Source organism: Trichoplusia ni, chromosome 20 (assembly GCF_003590095.1).
Source record: "Trichoplusia ni isolate ovarian cell line Hi5 chromosome 20, tn1, whole genome shotgun sequence".
In the NCBI taxonomy this organism is placed as follows: domain Eukaryota; kingdom Metazoa; phylum Arthropoda; class Insecta; order Lepidoptera; family Noctuidae; genus Trichoplusia; species Trichoplusia ni.
Genome location: NC_039497.1, coordinates 2,844,861 through 2,864,940, shown reverse-complemented (window position 1 = coordinate 2,864,940; position 20,080 = coordinate 2,844,861). Strand labels below are relative to the sequence as shown.

At 36.0% G+C, this 20,080-nt stretch overlaps 1 protein-coding gene across 5 annotated transcripts in view; it reads right to left on the bottom strand.

Moving 5' to 3' along the window:
- LOC113503699 overlaps window positions 1-20,080 on the bottom strand; it is a 121,908-nt gene that overhangs the window by 49,296 nt on the left and 52,532 nt on the right. For all 5 annotated transcript variants that reach the window (XM_026885762.1, XM_026885763.1, XM_026885764.1 and 2 more), the window contains one exon: window positions 8,569-8,946. In XM_026885762.1, coding sequence (XP_026741563.1) covers window positions 8,569-8,673 — 105 coding nt within the window. In that variant the 5' untranslated portion in view covers window positions 8,674-8,946. The remainder of the gene's footprint in view (window positions 1-8,568; window positions 8,947-20,080) is intronic.

Below are 20,080 nucleotides of genomic sequence, written 5' to 3'. Positions count from 1 at the left end.
ATAATTAGCATTAAGTATCGTAGCCATAGTAGGTACTGAAAATCATGACACATCTTATTTAATCCCCGATTCAAAAAGAAAGTTTATTGTTTATGACGTGTCTATCTATCTATGTCATCATCAGTACCGATAAAAAAATCTCTAGATTGAACGGCACTATACAGCAACCGCGTTTTTAACTTATTTGAGAATATTTAGGCGGATCTACCGTTTCTTCAATTCAAAGAGAAGTTTATCAAAAGTGCTGTGCGAGTAAGACACCAATATACAAAGTAAAACGCCATCCCTCTCCCACAACCGCAACATTCCTTCTTCAGATCTGACCAGTATGGCTCTCGGATATAATTAACCAGTCTAATCTCAATTGGCCGCGATCACCGCATCAGTTTACCAAACAGTCCCATTGTAACGCTTTGCTTTGGTTTGGCCGTACGAATCGTATTCGTGCCCCGGTAAAGCAACAAGGAAACGGTAACGCGAATTACCTCGTAAATTACCGAGAGACGAGATCACGTCTGTTCGGATGCTAGTGATCTTTGACCGGCAATTAAATGGGGATAAGATTTAATGACTGCACGGATAGCCGAGTGGTTGAGGGCAATACGCTAAATTCAGTACGTGACGTGTCGTGAGTTCGATCCCCGCGTAAGGATTAAGTATTTTTGTGATATACAAATTATTGTTCTAAGTGTTTTTGTGCATTTGATTTAAATGTTTATGAAATCCCTGCAAGAATTTGATTTCCTCAGATTTGGATATTACTAGTTGAAAGAAATAATCAATTGATGTTTCGAAAAGTCGAAAAATTCGTAATTAAATTATGAACCTTAATACATCCATAATAAACCTCATATTTCTATAACAACTGAGAAAAAACAAACCAAACAACGTTTTTTTCTCCATTCAATTAATTCTTTTATCGTACGCGGATAATGTTATTCCATAATTAGTCAGAAAAATCTTCGCTCGACTGCGTATTACCTATAGCAACAAGCTGTACCCGCGTAATTATAAGAGCGTTGCCATGGCAACCGTGTAACAAGACACTCGCCCGCGTATTATCGTATCGGATCGTCATATCGTGAACACAATGATAGCTTATTATTGAAGTGGCACAAAACAATGTTACGTCGCATTAGAAAGGGAACAAAGGATAGATACATTATATTTATAATGAATTTAATTATCATTGTATTATATGAATATTATATATTATACGAAGAAATCGAAAAAGATCAAATATAAATTCAGGATAAAAACTGTCTTAAGTGTTAATACTGGTTATAGAATACCTGCGTACCAAGTTTCGTCTAAAGAGGATTCGCATGAAATTTCCTCTTTTAAAAATACTTTCCACAGAACATTTATATTATTTTAATTTATTAATTTTTGACGTCTGACATCGTTCAGTACAAAAAATATTTATCTTTTTGTGCTTTATTCATTTAAAATTGATTGTAGTTTTATCATTCTGTATGCCTTTAGGCGGCACGTACGTTGAGCCAAACTTATTCAAAAAAAATATTGCGCAATGTTAGTGCCAGTTAGTGACTTCTCTAAATTAAAGTAATTGACAATGTATCAGTTGGTAGACTTCGAATACAAATTTTGAGAGGAATAAATATCAAATTTCTGCAATTAAAAATTTTGAATTGTCATGCAATATTAAGAGTCAAATAAAATTTGTATGAGAGGACCAACTTCTTTCTCGAAGACTATCACTACTTTTAAAGTACTTAAATATGGCCAGGCTTTGACGAAACATCTTCTTCTAGAAGGTACTTTAGTAAAGTTCCACTCAAGCCTTTGAGAATAGCTAATGTAATACTTAAGTTATATTTAAGTTCTTTATGTAACTGTCAACATAATCTTTGTGAAAATTATTGTCAATATATCATGACCAAGTAAAGAATCCACTAAAATGTAAGATTAGAGTCCACAATGCCAGCCTATATACGTCCCACTGCTGGGCGCAGGCCTCTTCCCGGACAGGGAAGGTTTGAGCATAGATCACCATGCTAGCGCACTGCAGGGGATTTCAGTTTCCAATATTTGGAATCCAGGTTTCCTCACTTTTGTTTTCTTCAACGTTTGTCATTGGTGTCTTAGATTCATTAAAAAAGTCCTATATGGACTTTGAAATTAACCATTGGTACTTTGCCTGCGTTAGGATCGAACCTGCATCACGTGCTAACAATTCCATGTATAGTACAAAACCGCAAGGCAACCACGACATTTTTCATCCACATATCCTATACATAACGAACAATCAATTCAAATTAATTCAAGAGACCAGAAAAGCTCAAATGTTGAATTTCAAAACATGATTTACACAAGAATCGATTCCTCCTAAAAATAACATTCGTATGTCAGTCCTGATTATCATGTGAATAAGTAAGAAGGACCTTGGTGTTACCCTTGACCCGCGACAATCGCTCTGCAAGTCAATGTTGCAAGGGTGCATAAACAAGCAGCGCCGGGGCATATGTATGTAGGTATCCGATTAGGACGCGGTTCCCAAACACACAGACTCTAGTGGGACTGTCCGAGGCACCGGTAGACCAACGGTAAAGGAAGCAACATGGGTGGGTTTTAGTCTGTAAGAGTCTGACAAAACGAGTCATTTGATGGTATCCCATCAGAAAAAAAGGTATACGCATGCTAGAGAAATGTTATCGTAGTTGTAACAGAGTGAGGACGCACTAGACGGCGAACAGCTTTATCTCTCTTTTCAACCTTTGATGCCAATTAAATGTCACATCGAATTAGAATATTTTAAATGTGACGACACTTTGATTTGTGTGATTAGTACCCGAATTTATTAAAAATTATGACTCAAACCATCCCTAACAGACATTTCTCGCTTGTTTTTATCCCGATAGGTTAACCCATCTTTCCAATAAGAATGTTTATTTACTGGCTCTTAATACACACGTCCTTGTTTAACAGTAATGAGCACACAGCCTTATCCAAGTTAACCGATCAACAGCAACTTTTAAAATTCAACATCTCCATGAAATATTGAAGCGGCTCCGACAATTCGTAAACAAACGTCACCCGTCTTGCCTTAAATTAATAATTTATAAGCAAAAAAAGATACAGTTGATAAAATGAATAAAATTAATTTAAAAAACAATCGCAAAAACATGAATTTCAATGGAAAAACTGCTGCAGAATAAACAATGAATAATTCAAATTGAAATTAAATGCAAAGGTCATTATTTTTTTTGCGCGAGGGGCGGCAGGAACCGTTTGAAAGTTACTTACGTTTCAATTATTTTTCATTTAGGAAATATTAAAAGGTCCGATCGAATGGGTATTGAGGAGCTGTGCGCTTTTGTGCGACAAAGTTAAAAGGGGAAGTGTCGTTCGAAAAATAAATAATTAAATCATTCGTTCAGTGAACAAGCGTCGGAATAAAAGAGGTTTGCTATAATATTTCGTTATTGTTTGAAACGGTCGACACACAGGGCCCTCGGAACTGGAGCAGAGGAGTGATATACCTGTTTAATTAAATATTGATACTGAAACGATTTGTGAAACGTTCCATGACGATAATATGTTTCATGAGGGCTATTTGAAAGCAATAAACAAATGTCATGTTTCATTGTATTTGTGTTTCTATCTTTGTTTCCTTTTTGGCTGTGAAGATTGAGTAGAATTTATCAGTTATCAAATCATATTAATAAGTTTCCACAACTTTCACACACAACGCTGTCTGGTCTACAATTTAGTAAAACTTGTATCACGGTTACTAGACAAATGATAACTATCCTTATATATGTCTAAATACATAGATAGATTACACCTAGACACAGAACAAATGATCATGCTCATCACAGAAATTTGTCCTGGGTGGGAATCGAATAATCCGGTAAAGCAATCAGGGTATCTAACCACTAAACCAACAGGCCAGTCATTATTGGCATCATTGACACTTTTTTAAAAGACAAAGACAAGAGAAAACAGGATAATATAAAAGACAAGAGGACAAAATATAAACGTCGTTTTATTCTTATCTGAGTTTCGTAATTCCTTATTCAATATAAAGTGATAGTTTCAGAGATCGCTCAAAGGACGTCTTTGTGGTCGCCACCGATTTGTAATATCGCTACCTGCCACACAAAGTTATTGTGTTGCCACAAAGGAATATTCTCGTTTTATTGCATTTTAAAGTGCCACGATATAAAAATAACAAAAAGAACTTATTGTAAGATCGTGGTGCAGTAAGGAGGAATGTAATTTTCAATTTTATTACAATAATATCGTCAGAAGAGATTCCGTCGAGGTTTTATTTAATAAAGTATGCAATGTTGGTACAGGTACTTTGAGTTTCATTTCACGGTATTCCGTGATTATTTTGAACTATGCATTTAAAAACTCTGTCAAGACTCTGGTACACTGCTTCTATTTTTCATTTGACGATGATAAAGGCAGTATGATAAATGGGCTCTGTTGTTCTCCGAAAACTTTTATGAGTTTGTTACGGTTCAAAAAAAGGTCAGCACATTATTTAAGTTTAAAAAACTAAGGAATTTGATCGTGAGATATTTTTAACCATTAAAGTCACATGCACACGACACTCGGACTCAGAACAAGCACTCGTAGATCATACAAACGCTTATCCTACGCCGGGATCAAACCCGCAACACGCCGCGCACGAAGCCGTTAGCGTAAAGATTCTGTTGTTAAATAAATGAACAGTATTTTTAACCGTCAAACTGTTTCAAAGAGTTGTCTTAATTATATTACAAGAATAAATTTCGATTGGGACTAAGAATTAACAAATTTACTTTTCAACTAGACCTTAAGGCAAAACTTTGGTATTTAACGCTGAACTTAGGCAGAAAATTTTCAGTTTTCCAGCAAAGTTCTAAATCTGTCTAGCCGCCAGGTATATTTAGAGTTAACGACTTGATTGGCGTAAAGGCTAGGCTTCAAAAATAGACTTTGATACTGATGGATATCGACGCTGAAATTCGACGAAAGATTTTTTTTCGGGTATATCTACCTAATTGGCAATACGGTTCGGTGAAGTATTTCTAGACACGAGACTGCGCTTTTGAATCTCGTGCAGGCACAAAGATACCCTACTGGAATAACATAGGATAGTTTTTATCCCGACTTTGCCCGCTTGTGGTTCTTTTTTATTTGTTATTATTACAGAATAATTCTTAACCTTAGTGTAATATACAGGTCCACAAAACTGTTCTAAACAGTTTGTCTGTGGACTCAGGTGAGTCTTTTATGTTTCATGTTGGGAATTTAATAATATAGTTTTCTATATCTGTTACATAAACTAATAACATTTAAAAAAATCTATTAAGCACTGCAGGTAATATTTATTGTGATAACCAATACGATCTCTGATATCTAAAAGATTTGATTTGTTTAGCATATTTTGTAATTTTACCGCTGTTTTTATTATAATAAGGTACGATCAGATGATTAACAATAACGATCTCATTCCGAATTCTAAGAAAACGACTTTGAATTTCATTTTTTACATTTAAAATATTATTATGTAACATTCACCAGCCTCATGAAACAGATATCCGTTCAAATTGTAACCTCATTGCTGCTCACGCACAAATTAGACTCAAAATACAAAAATTGTGAATGAAAATTTTGGAGCATACGAATTCTAGATAATTTGTAGGAAGCGAAAGCTCCAAATAACCGAAATAGCGATGGCTTGTTGATAAGGCGCGGTTCGGAGGGGGATCGCGGTGATTAAATTCTATTTCCGCTTGATTACGGGTATTTCTCGTTGAGTTGCGTCTGTTATGGGCAGCGTGTTGTTTTGTTTCGACGCCGATTGCTTTGCTGATTCTGATCGATGTAAATTGACTGCGAGCGTTTCGTTTGTGAAATGAGTTTGTATGAATTCATCAGTTTTGACTGGAAGAAAGAATAAATGAAGGTATGCCTTCGTCCTCAAGAGGTAAAAATTTTACGCTGTTTATCCGTCTGATGATGAAGCAGCTTGGTCTGGTGGCTAGTGACCTAGACTGCTATTCCTTAGGTTGTGGGTTCGATCCCCACCCACGACACTTATTTTTGTGATTTTTTCTGTGTTTGAGTGTAATTTATATATATTATAAATCTATTTAGAAATATATTAGTAAACTAGCTGTTGCCCGCGACTTCGTCCGCGTGGTTAGAAAATATAAGTTATAATTTATACCTGACTTCTATCTATCTCGTAGGATTCAGTCAGCGTTTTCAATGTAAGCGCAAAAAATGTGTTTTTTTACGACCTCACATTAGAAACCTCAAAAATTGTAGCCTAAGTATTATTCTGATGTATAAGCTATATTGTGGTAAAGTTTCATTCAAATCCATTCAGTAGTTTTTACGTGAAAGAGTAACAAACATCCATACTTACAAACTTTCGCCTTTATAATAGTAGTAGGATTTATCAGAGCTCTCGTTAGTTTGAGACTAGATGGCGTTGTTTCATTAATGAACTCCTTGCTCAGTGGATAATGCTATTATTAAACATACGTATGTGTTAATTTGATCCTTGATGAGGTACTTTAATTTGCAGCTTTCTCTGAACTTAGCAAGGTGCTTACGTGACCAGGACGGTCCCGTATTAAATAAGACCGTGATTACTAATTCACGTTAATGTACGTCGTAATGTGAACGTAGCTCTTGTGGTGTCGAATTAGCGTAGCGCGAGATAATGATAGTGGCTGAGAATTTAGTGTTGAAAGGGAAATTTGAGAGACTAGTATGTGTGTATAGAAGAATATTTTCGGAACGCACGTTAAATTGTGGGTCACGGCTGTTATTCCTACACCTTTGACAGTCGTTACAGGTCAGGACAGTCAGAAGCTTGAAAAGTCTGACAACCAGTCTAACCAAGGAGTATCATGTTGCCCAGGTAACTGGGTTGATGAGGTCAGATAGGCACTCGCTCCTTGTAAAACATTGGTACTTAGCTGAAATCGGTTAGACTGGTAGCCGACCCCAACATAGTTGGGAAAAGGCTAGGCCGATGATGAGTATGAGTGGTTAGAATAATATTTTCGGATCTTAAGAGCTTCTTTTTCTCGGGAAAATTCTTCTGGACTTTCTCAGCGAGTGCTTCATCCTTCCGTTGTACATGACACCGCGGGAACGCAATGCAGATTACCGAGATCTATGTAGCCGCAACATCGTTTTGCAAATCAAAAGATATTAATGCGGGATTTTGAAGATAATGCTTGTATTTCATTTTAACGAAAAATACAGCAGTTTTTGTTCTTTGGCTTCGACCATAAGTGGCTTACTTGGGAAAAACACTCCAAGTATAAATTACACATTCGTGCGCATCACATAAACATTTGTCCTAGTTGGGAATCGAACCCACGATCTCCGGTATAGCATACAGAGTTTCCAACCACTAGACCAGCAGTTATGTGCATTGATATCTGCGGTCGCGGAAGCCGTACGCCGGCTGATGCCGCGCCATTACGATCCGACGAGTAATCAAATGATCCTAACTAGCTAGGAACATGGCTAGGTAAGGAAGAGCCCTCATAGGAATAGTAGAAGACTTCAAATATGTTTCAACTGTGATTTTATCATTTTCATTTACAGAGCGTTTTCAGGCCCAAAATTAAACTAGATACCCTTCGTATTTTTGCCGATGATGACCGTTGATGACAAAATACTAAGTTAGTGTTAACTTATTCGGGATTTGTCAAATTAAATATTTATATTAAGTTACGATTCTAAACAATTTATTCATCAAGTTTCAACAGTCTAGAATTGAGAAGAAACTTGAGCAAAATAGTTTTAAACTTGTGAATTATTTGGACATAATCCAGACTTTACGAATCGTGTAAAGTCTGGAGTTTTCCAAAATAATGGAGCCATCAAAACTTCTCAAGTGTTTCAAATTGCACTTTCAAATTATTATTTCGCGTTAAAGTACTCTCGCTAAGTGGAATAGTTTTTTTCAGCCCTCGAAATGAGTGCACTTGAGTCTAATTCAAGTTTCTTTTTTTGTAGCTTACTTGAAAATTTTCTTTTCATTTTCTATTAGTCTAAACTTTTTATGGTTAACGTAAAATTTGGATTATATTGAAGGCAATTAGTTACAAAAGTCAGAGATTTTTCTAAATAAGTTTTTTTTGCACGGTTGGTTTTTCAAACTTAATGAGGTGTTGAATTTACAACGCTTAAACTTTTTTCCATTTTAGACTCATCTTTAAATTGACTAGATGAGAAATTTTCATGTTTTTAAAGTTTGAAAATGTAGATGACTATACGTGCAGTGAGTAAATAAGATCATTTGTGACATCCACAAAAGCTTGACCTGAGTCCGGGTGTCTTGGTTTGTGTGACATAATCTTTTAATCTACAAAATTCTCGTGTCACGGTGTAAGAAATTGGATCCAAAAGGACTCTACCGATTCTCATGAATTTTTTGTACATATTCGGCAGGTCTGAAAATTTGAACCCAATTTTCCTTTTTATTAACCCTAGAACTTCTTTGTATGGCAAAACAACGTTTCGCTGGGACAGACAATCTTCCACAAAACTGCAAAAAAAAAATAAGAAAGATGGTATACTTACGACGCTATGCCCACTGCGGCTCCTGAGGCTGAGCCGCATCTTCCAGTCGCGCTTGGAGGTGGCACCACCCTCCGAGCTGAACGACCGTTTCATGGGCAACGACATCTTGAGGCACTCTCTCACTACCCGCCACTCGACATACTGCGTCCCTGTCGCATAGCCTAAGCACTAGCACGAAGTACCGCCGCGTCAGCAGCACCCTCACATCATCCGGAAACAGTCACCGAATGTCAGGGAGGCCATCGCAGACGCGACACTCACTACATACTCACTATACTACTGAGACATCTACCTAACATTATAACACTAAACACCGATAAATAGACACTGAGAGAGATAAAACTACTACTGCTAAACTACGAGACACTAGACACCAATCTGAAACAAGAGAACACACATATTAATCGGGGGCATTTGTGAAATCAGAATTAAAACTATTATTGAAGTGAAAGCGAGATGGCAATATGCGTTTTGTATAGCTCTGTCTCGCATCCAAATACATAAGGAAATGTGTTTAATCCGCTAAGCGTCCGTCCCTCAGGGCGATACCTGAGAGTGAGGCACGAAACCGTTTTTGTGACAATTGTATCCCGTAATAAATATTAATGTTACAATTAACGTTTGAGAAAAACATGTCTCTTATAATTGTACGACGTAATTTAAATTATTTAAGCGAATGCGGTTGTGAATTGTTATGAAAACACCTTTTGTATATTTCTTTGAATGCTTATTATATTCCTCAAAAATAAATTTATTAAAACGTAGTTATTCATTAATTTTTCCCCATACATCCCGCTCTGTCTTATCCCATGGCTGATGCCCTTCAAGACGGCAAAACAATTTAAAACATAACAAGACAACAAAGTCCGCGTTTCAGATTAAATGAAAACACACGGTGGGTTTTCATTTCATTTACCGTTCAAAGCTATTTACGAAACGTGACAAGTGAGGTTGTATCGTCCGAAAGTTGCGAATGGCTGAAAATATGAAACGAAGTCGCAAAATTTACGAAAAAAAATACCTCTGAATTGGAAACTCAAAAAACGCGGAAATTTAAATTTCTTAATTTTTTTTGTACCGAAGATAGAGTAGTTAATTCGAACAACATATACTCACGGTAAGAGAGTATTGCTAGCGAAGAGGGAACGTCCGTCCGGGGCAGACGCCGCTGGCAAACTAACGCGCCCGACCTGGGTAGACGTATTATATCGGTCCTTCGCTGAAACCTCCCGATACGCAATGAGTGAACAGAGAACGCACATGATTTAAATGACATTTTTTTTGTAATGAAGTAAACGATATTGCTAAAGAAAATAATAGTTTTAAATACAAAATTTTGTTTTAATGGCCAATATTGTTTGTTATGATAATTTCCAGATTTTCGTACCCAAGGGGTAGAAAACGGAACGGAACTTTATTAATGTGGCACTGGTGTTTGCACGTTTGTCACCAGACTGGAAATAATGAGTCGTGGTGGTTAGACAGCTGAAAATTTCTGATATGTTGCTTTCAGTTACCGCTGTAATAAAAAAAATACTAAACATAAAGATCGAGATTAAGCAACGCTTATCACGGTCATAAATTTGTCAAAAAAAAAACACATACTTTGATTTACTTTCCTCTGAACCGATTTATTTTTCTTTAACTTTTTTGTACAGAGCTCTCAGAGTCTAACCTGCTCCTAAAAGGTTATAATTTTATGCAAGAGACTATTCATTTTTTTAAATACTTTTTTTTTAATAAAGCGGTATTTTAAACACGACTGGGCTTTGTTATTTAAATGTAGAGCATGTAACGTTGGATCGCCGATAAAAGCCTGAATTTTAGGCGCAGCGGACAGGCCAATCAATTCGATATAAAATGTTCACCAAAAAGTTCCATTCACCATAAAGTTTTAGTCTAAAACCATTCGATACGGTCAGCTTTTCGCTCCGATAAAGTGAGTGGCGATATTTTTTTGGAAACCATCCGACGTTACAGTGTCAAAGGGTAGTCACAGTCTATTTTTTTATAGTGTCCAATACAAACGAGAGCTACATATGTCCTCTTTGATTTTTCGTCACTCGTTTCTTCAGGACTTCAGGACATTTCAAAAAAGAACATTCTATCTTCACTTCAAAGATTTATACGAGAAACAATTTTATGTCTGCCATTCTTTAAAATTCGTAAAGGTACATTTCCTCTCACTCAATTTCACTGGTATGTATTAAAAATCTTCTGTATAATGTATTCAGTAAAAAGTACACCAAACGCCTGCCTCTATAATATATTTCTGTCTCTCCTGTCCATGCAAAGCTAGTCTGGAAGACATCACAATAAGCGATAGGACTGCCATTGTACCCTAACACTCTATGCTATTAATTTCACTGATTTAATTCTAAAGTGTAGAATCTATACTAATATATAAAGCTGAAGAGTTTGTTTGTTTGTTTGAACGCGCTAATCTCAGGAACTACTGGTCCAAATTCGATTAATGGTCTATTCAACACAAAAATATTTTTTCTGTTGAATAGACCATTAATCGAGGAAGGCTTTAGGCTATAAACCATCACGCTGCAACTAAAAAGAGCTAAGATACAATGGAAAATGTGAAAAATACAGGGCAGGTATAAATCATAACTTATATCTTCTACCCACGGGGACGGAGTCGCGGGCAACAGCTAGTAAAGAATATGTTTATTCACTCATTCAAAAGTCATTTTGCCAGTCTCCAAGCCTACAATTGCCATCCTAAAAGTAACATTTTATGAATATATAATAAATCCGTACCGTGTAAATACGAATGTTAACGTGATCTCCTGAATCCGGGATCCAATAAAACTCGGCGACTTGATAAAGGTAGCCAATGATACGTTAACCCTTTATAAACAGCAGTGACATACGATCATCTGTGAAAGGTAGATAAATACAAAACTGGTTTAAATAAGAGTCGATTCGGTATAAAAAAAAATATTTTGTGTAACCTCAAATTAGTCAGCCACCAAGAAGTTTGTAAGGTAAAAATTATTTCTTAATTTTTCGTATTTGATGTTATAGAGTCACAAAGAATACATCATCTGTGAAAGTTCCAATTGTCTAGCTATGACGTTATTAGATGGACGGACAGAGGACACTCTTTTAAAGGTTTTCGTATTAAATTTCTGTGCATGGAACCCCTGAAAACGAATGCTATCGGAACCAATTCAATAAAGCTCATTTAGATGGTTATCAGTGGTGGATTGCCTTTGGTGTGATTCGGTTGAATTGTGAAACCTTTTCAGCGTTGCTTTGATTTTATAAGTATCTTGCAAATCCTTATTAATTAAGTATCCCGATGCGTTAAAACAAAGACTTCACATTTTTCTTTTTTTTTAAATCCTGGTTATAAACTACCTGTGTACCAAGTTCCGTCTAAATCCGTTCAGTAGTTTTAACGAGAAAGAAGAACAAACATAAAAACTTTTCGCGTTTATAATATTAGTAGGATATTATATGAAAATTACTTTTGCCTTTTTCCCAAAAACCGTAATAAGCTGGTATAACACAAAACGTTTTAGCGTCACAACTTATTGACTCAGCAACTGTAATTTCCTTTGCGTTACGCAACCAATATTTCTTGCATCAATGTTCTAGATTGACTATTAATCTACGAAAGACGCGTTGTTACTTGAAAATCGCTTTTGGACTTCGAACGAATCGTAAATTGAAATATCGTAAATTTGATTACGTTTGTTTCGTCGGATCAAAGGACCACGGGTTCGGGAGCCGAGGTTTAATGAAATATCAACTGGAGTAATTACCTTTGCTGTTGCCAAGACTCTGTACTACATAAGAATTTAACTCTTAATCATCATCATCATCCTAGCCTTTGCCCAACTATGTACAGCTTCAGTCTCTTGGATTCAGCTAAGTACCAGTATACAAGGTGTGATTGCCTATCTGACCTCCTCAACCCAGTTACCTTTCAACAAAAATACCACTTAGACTGGTTCTTGTTCTGAATGCCTGCAACGATTGTTAAAGATATATGAATAACAGCCGGGACAAATTGAAGGGCAATGAATCTTTGCGGAGATTTTCAGTTTTGCTATTTATTTGAAAACTTTACTGCGTTGCTTGGTGGGATGGGTCACAATTTAACTGGTATCGCCCGAGAATATAAATATTGTTTGACGCACCAACGTCTTATAATTCGATGGATCTGGCTAGACCTCCTGGCTGAGACATTCCGTTGTCAATTTTCCCAATGTAAAAATGCAACCATTCCATCAATCTATCTATCTATCATCTATCTATCGTTAGTAAACTGACTGATTTTTTGTTTTAATTTATCACAAAACCAAATTCCATTTCGTCTTGACCGAGCGAACGCGACGAAGTAATAAACACACACACATTTACACAATTAGTGAAAATCGTAATTTTTCGTTCGTTTTGATCCCCGGAACGATTACCTCACAATGTAACCTAATTATACAGTTCCCGTAAGCAAACACTCGGAATATTATTACAATGGGGGAACGGAACACATATGTCTACCCCCCCCCCCTCCGCCCCCCCACAAACAGCCGAATTTTACGTTCAAACAATTTCTTCTTGAACATAAATAAGAATTAGCATATTTTGCGAGATCAACAAATTAAAACAAGAGTTCAAAGTGATCTTCCTTAGACAGGTCTTTTGTGATAATGTTGGGAGAGCGATGACCTTGGTTTTCTGGCCATTGTAAGAGAATAATTCAGGAGTGAGTTATATACTAGCACTATGAAACACTGCCCTGATAAGGTACCGCTTTTACTTTTGTGGAGGAGAAACGGTGCTCTACATTTTGACTTGTTCTGTCTTTTTTATCTAACATTCAATGCCTCCCTACTGAGAATAGGTCTCCCTCAAATTCTTCCACGATTCTCTATCCTCAACGATATGTAACCAGTCCAGATTGTGTATATTGAAATCTTCTTGCAACTGTCTCCTACTCCCACCACGACTATGCGCTGACTACACTTAACTTTTGTCACTATTACCCGACGGACAATCTCCATACGGCGATTCCTATTTCACTAATACTATAATATTATATACAAATAAAATATAAATATTTTTGGCATTCGAGAAACTTATAGTAGAGAATACAAGTTAACTCGCCGGTTACATAATACTCATTCTATCATGACTACCAATAAAACTTTGAATCTAAATCTCTATAATAAGGTACTATTTAAAAATCAAATTCATTATTAAAGAAAGGGAGTATTAAATAGGCTTTCGAAACACTAATAAATGTAACAGTTTATAACGAACATGAATAAAACTAATGTAGTTTGCAAACAATCGTGAATTTTACATCGAGTGTCCACATCACCCATAAAAGTCATTAGCAGTTATCAAATATTCAATTATAATAAACACTCGACAACACCAACTTTGAGTTACAAATAAATTATAGGTACTATTATTTCCTACTAACCTTTGCTTGCTAGTTTGCGAGCGTATTTATAAGCATCGAAAGTGACACACAATTACTAAATTTATAGCTAAACTAGCTGTTGCTTTGGATAAAATCTATGCTATGTATTAGTCCTGGTTATAAACTATCTGTATACCAAGATTCGTTTAAATATATTATGTTCTGTGGGTTTTTGCGTGAAAGGGGATTTAACATCCATACCGTACGTGCGTACATACAGATTTGCAGAGTTGTTTAGGGCTCAATTTTTATTAATTCATGATTTTTTTTTAATCTTGACTCGGCTATTGTAAAAAATTTCAAGTTCTGTTCTCTTACCTAGCTTTAGAAAGAATAGAATTACCATTGCGTTTCTTACACATACATAGCAACTTTTATTTCTTCAAAGTTTGAATCGTTTGGTAAACGAATTTGAATAAAGTCTTGAACGTTCCTCTTCTGGTAACTTCGGTATCCTGATTGGTACTCCTTCAAAACTAAATTTGTCAAAAGTTGATTTTGAGCTCAGTTTGATCAAAACTAAATGTTGTAGGAGCAAACTCCTAGGATGTACGATTCTTGAAAACTATCCCCCGTTCTTGGACATATGCGGGTAATCAACTTATGAATGGATTTTAAAGAATTAGAAAGGAGTTTACATGTGGATGGATCGATGGAGAGGAAAATTGAGGAAAATGCAAAGGTGCATGGATTTTGAAGAAAGGCAAAAGACAAAGGTAGAAGTTTGCATCCCTTAAAAATATACATTATTATAACTCTACGTTGCAAAGAACCAGTCCCTGTAAGTCTAGTGCTTAGTGATTCCGACTTGCTATATAAATATAATTCAATCTTTTTGTGTGATAAGCACGATCATTTTCGTTCCGTGTCTATGGTTTAATTTATCTGTATTATGTTTGTGAAACTTGTGGAATATTACATCATAATTATTAAATTTGTTTTTCATAGTCCTATTAATACAAAAAGCTCTGAGTTTCGCAAGTCTGTCTCTATCTTGACAGGTGTTTTCAATCCACTCGTGTCTCGAACCGACTGGAACTCATTTTCCAAACACCGCTCATCTAATAAATAATCATCTAATCTCCAAAAGAGAGTAAAACCTCAGATGCATACCCGGAAACGTGACCGAACCGATATAATAATGCTTTCAAAAAGACCGCGGATTAGATGAAAGACGCCTTAATCTGAATTAAAAGGAAAACTCTTTTGCAATACCGAGAAGGCTGGGCGGGAAATGTTATTCATTTCGATGTACTTAACAGCTTACTACTTGATCAACGTGTACCTACAGAGGCACCAGGTTACAGGTAACTGAATTGAAATGGTTTTCCAATGCTGGTTGTATTCAAGCTGAGGTGATCAAACTAATAGTAAATGTGTGTGTATGTGTAAATGTTTGTTACCTTCTCACACCCAAACGTCTTGACAGATTTCGATGAAGTTTACAATTCTTTAATATTTGGTGAGGATACAAAAATATTTTTGTTATCTTTCGAAAAGCAAGCAAACAAATGCAATTAAAAAGTATTCTCTAAAACAGAGAACAAGAATGACGGATAGGATTATATTTAATGCTAACGAGAAAACACAGGGAAAGAGGCTTTAGGCAGTCCAAAATTAAGCTAGGCGGTGGTAAAATGTTGACTGAAAAAAGCCCTCGACTCTTAATGCTATAAGCTACATATTCTGTTTAATCAGCCACCCAAGGCTCAGATAAGTTTTGAGAAGCATTTTTTTTAAATATTTTCGTACTGGCAGGCAAAATGTCATAAGATCATTTATCATAGTATTATCTTTAAGTAAATCAAAAAGATTTTTTTTTTAAAAGACTACTTCTCGGTCCGGCCTTTTCAAACGTTTTTATACACGTTACCTAAGCTAACAGGCTGGAATTTTCAAGGTAGCTTCAAATCCGATGGCAATGCAATTTAAAAAGGGCTCTACCGATTTTGATAAAATTTGAATTGAGTGAAATTTAAAAAAATGATTTTTAGATTTTTCAATATCTATTAACTTAGACCGGTTTCAAGGTGTCGCTAGCTGAGGTCCTGGGTTCGATCTCCGGTCTGGTCATTGTAAAAAATCACATTTCTACATTGTCTCGGGTCTGGGTGTTTGTGGTACCTTCGTTGTACCTGAATTCCATAACAATTTTTTTAGCAACTTACTTTGAGTTCACAACAATGTATGTAGTGTTGTCCGCAATTATTTATTTTATTAATTTATCTTAAAAGTCAGTCTACAAGAGTTGTGGAAGCGAAAAAAAACACTACATGTAGAGTGCCGTCTCTTTTCCACATCTAGGCTTAACTAGTGACGCTGTCCGTTGTTCACTGCGCCTAGCTCGTTTTTTTTTTACAGCGGCCATTGTGGGCTCTACAAAAAGGTTTAATGCAAACTAATTTTTGTTTGTTTTGTAAGAGATGAACTCCTGACTTTTGCAATTTTTGTATGTCGACGTGAACGTGTGTTTTAATTTGAAATGCGAATGTTATTCGAATAGAACGTTTCTGACGTGTGCTTTTTGTTCTTTACTTTGACTGCTTTGAGTTAAGGGCAGGTTTTTTCGGTGAGCATAAGTTCTCAATTTTATTTTTTTAAGACTTTTTAGTGTCACCTGACCCTCTGTCTGTAATAAGTCTTGCAAGTTTAATTCGACCTACTACGTGACAATGCAATATTTAAATAGTATCTCGAGTATGATGGTGACGACTACTTTAAAGACTCAACCCTATTTTGGTTATGGTCGGTTGACTTTGTTTTCACAATAACTTTGATACAAAAGAAGGTAATCAAGCCATAAAGGTTATTTAAAAAAGTTTATTTTTAATTGTTTCTTATTCGCAAGATATTCAAATATAAAAGTTTTTAAACTTACAAGCCCTGTGGCTCCACATTTTGAACTTTTCTTTAAGTTTTATCCAAATTAGATAAGAAAGAGTTTTGCAGAAATCGATTTTAATTAAGATTATTTACATTACAGTTTTTTACCACAAATTGAGACTGGCTTTCGTTTCCTTCGATAAAAACTTTTTATTTTAGTTAGCAATATTGGTATTAAAATTTTGATCATAAATGTTCATGTTGTAGGTTATAGCATGACTACGTCACACGATACCCGTGTTCCCGGCGCTACCCGGTTATTAATTAAAGCGGATCAGCGTCGCCGCGGCCGACGCGTTACATTTATGGGCAGTTATCTGGTTAACAGCGCCCGGTTATCCTTCATTTGCGAATATTTCGGTAACTATAGTTGTAGAGCGAGGCTGTACAGGCCAAGGCCCGCGGGTCGTGGGATCCGAAATCTCGAGAGATGCCCCCTGTTTTTTGGCACCGTTACGACTTTCAAAGATGTTACAATTGCTCCTCGATTTTTTTCCATGTGAATGTCATTTTGAAAAATCACACCTACGTTCATACTTGTTAAAACTATTTTAAAAAAGCTAACCCATCCTCATAAAAATTCTTCATATCATTATGTGAATTTTAATTTATCCAATTGATTGTTCAACACAAGCTTAGTTTTATTATTCTTGTAGATCGACTTGTGGTAAAAATACATCGTCGCAGATCAATCGATCGCCGCACCTACTGCGGACAGCAATTGAACCGCTAACGATCATACCAGATAGCTAGACGTGCTGTATAAAGCAAATTCAAAGTTATCAAGCTAAAGATTAAGTTCAAATTCCTATAACTTTTCTGACTACTCTAAAAAGGTTTAATATTTTCCTTTCAAAATTATTCGTAATTCAAATTGTAGAGTCTGCGTATTTGAGTAAAAAAACTACCTTCGAAGAATGTTTGGTATGGAATCAGTAATCATTTGTTTCCATTTCTGTCAATTTATCAACGCTCTTTATTACAAGACAACAGAGTACGGTGACAGACGATCAACTGGCTGTCTTCGGAGAACACTTCCACCTGTGACATCCTACAGGAATGTTTGCGAGTGATATTTACGTGAGCTCTCGTCTCGCCTCCCCCGGGGTGAAACAAGAGTATTCCATTAAAGAGCTTTCCACGGAGTTTTACTTCAAATCTCTACCTGTTACGCCCGAAGATTAAATCCCTGATTTGTTTCGGAATCATTCATTTGGTCCTTTAGAACGAATGAATCTCAGAACGCTACTAAGTATGCTCTGCAATAAAGTGGTACTAAAAGTCGCTGCTAACACAAAACCGCGGATAACGGTGACAAACAAACTTACAACAAAGATTATGTTATAAAGTCAGCGGTTAATTCTCAAAGAATTCCACATAAAAGTGTGATGGGCATTAACTTTTACAGCAGCGGCCGTAAAGACAATAGTAGCGCAGTTATGAGCGACGCGATAAGTACGGCCGGCGACTGAAAGGACCGCCTATTTTTAGACACAGCGAATGTTTGAGAACTATTTAATCGTAAGATCCGAAACGGGGTTAATTTGCCAAGAGTCTTCTCACAGTAGTAACCCTTTCGAGCAAACACTTTGAGCCGGGCCAACATGTAGTTTCAAAGGACCATTTTAATTATGAATAATATATACGTATAAAACGTGCATAATTAAAGCGGTCCTCTGGAACTCGACGCTGCCCTGTTGCGCCACAAAGGACTACAAATGTGATTTAACCCTGTACTCACGAAACGTCACGTTTGACACCGGCATTTAACGATAACATCGGAAACGCATTATGTTTACTTTGTTGTCGGACCAAAGTCCCCGCGCGTACGTACTTGCCATTCGACTCACTGAATGCGGAGCGCTACAATGTCGCCTGATATTAATCCGTCGCGTTTGACTTCGGGATGATAACGTAAAAAGATTTTACAATAACCCTTTTGTTCCGTGACGTGAAACGGAACACAATGCAGGGTTACATGAGTGAGAGATGTTTACGAGATGACAAGTATTGTGACGGCCTCGACTCGTTGCGTCAGATTCACAGTTATAAATGTAATAAGACCTTTTTGAAAGGGGGTTTTCTTTTTAAGAAAGCTATACTCTATATAGTTTGAAAATTGGATCAAGAAAAAAAAAGGTGCAGGTAATCAGCTCGCATAGCTTTTTAATAAGCCGCTGATAACTTTACATAACAATTAATTAAGCCTCATTTATTATTTAGACAAGTTGTTTATTTACTTTGCACAAAATCGGATTGAAAATATGACAAAATTTTCTGTTTGAAATTGTGTGTTCACAGGGCTCAGATGTTTATGATTGCCCTAATATTTAGTCTACGAGTAACGGGAATAGAAATATCGTTCAATTAAAATACATTTACATGAAACCGAATTAATCATGAGCGTTTGTTTCGAGACGACGTTACATTGCGTAAGAAAAAAAAATATACAGTCGAATTGAGAACCTCCTCCTTTTTTTGAAGTCGGTTAAAAAGAAGAATAGGAAACTGCCGATACTTGTGGGAAAGTTATTTTTCGTCAAATCTTTTTTGGGTTTACAGAATTAACTTAGCTTTCCTGCCGGCCCTATTGTTTTACATGAGCTTGCCTATTTAAGTTTCCTTCAAACCCTCTCTTTGTGCTTTCTTGTCAGTCACTAACACAGTATACTGAAGTTAGAGAGCATTTAATTTTTTTGCCAGTTTAAAGAACTTATCGATCATAATTTCTGAAAGAAAAGTCAGTTTCCTTGCCAATTAAGTGCATTTTAGTTTTTAAATCCGTTTGTTGGTCTGAATGTAAAAAGTATAAAATAACAATTTGAATAAAACCTTTTTAGAAGGGTTCGAATTTATTTATTTTTTTACAATAATCTTCTGATTTCTTCTTATCAAATTGGAGTCGAATATTTGTCAGATAATTTTGTAACTTGAATTCCTTTTCATTACCAATCAGCCTGCCATTTTTAATTCTTGACGAGTATTGGGTTTCGCCATATTATAACGGCGCGTCAAAACAACGTGAGACGAATGTTTGTCCGATCGTATTATGATGTAATTACAATGATGGATGAACGGAATATTAAAGGACTCACACCTTGATAGGAGCAAAATCTTCCGTAGACTTTATTTATACAATTTAAATCGCAAATGAGAAAATATTCTGAAAATTTTGTGATGTAT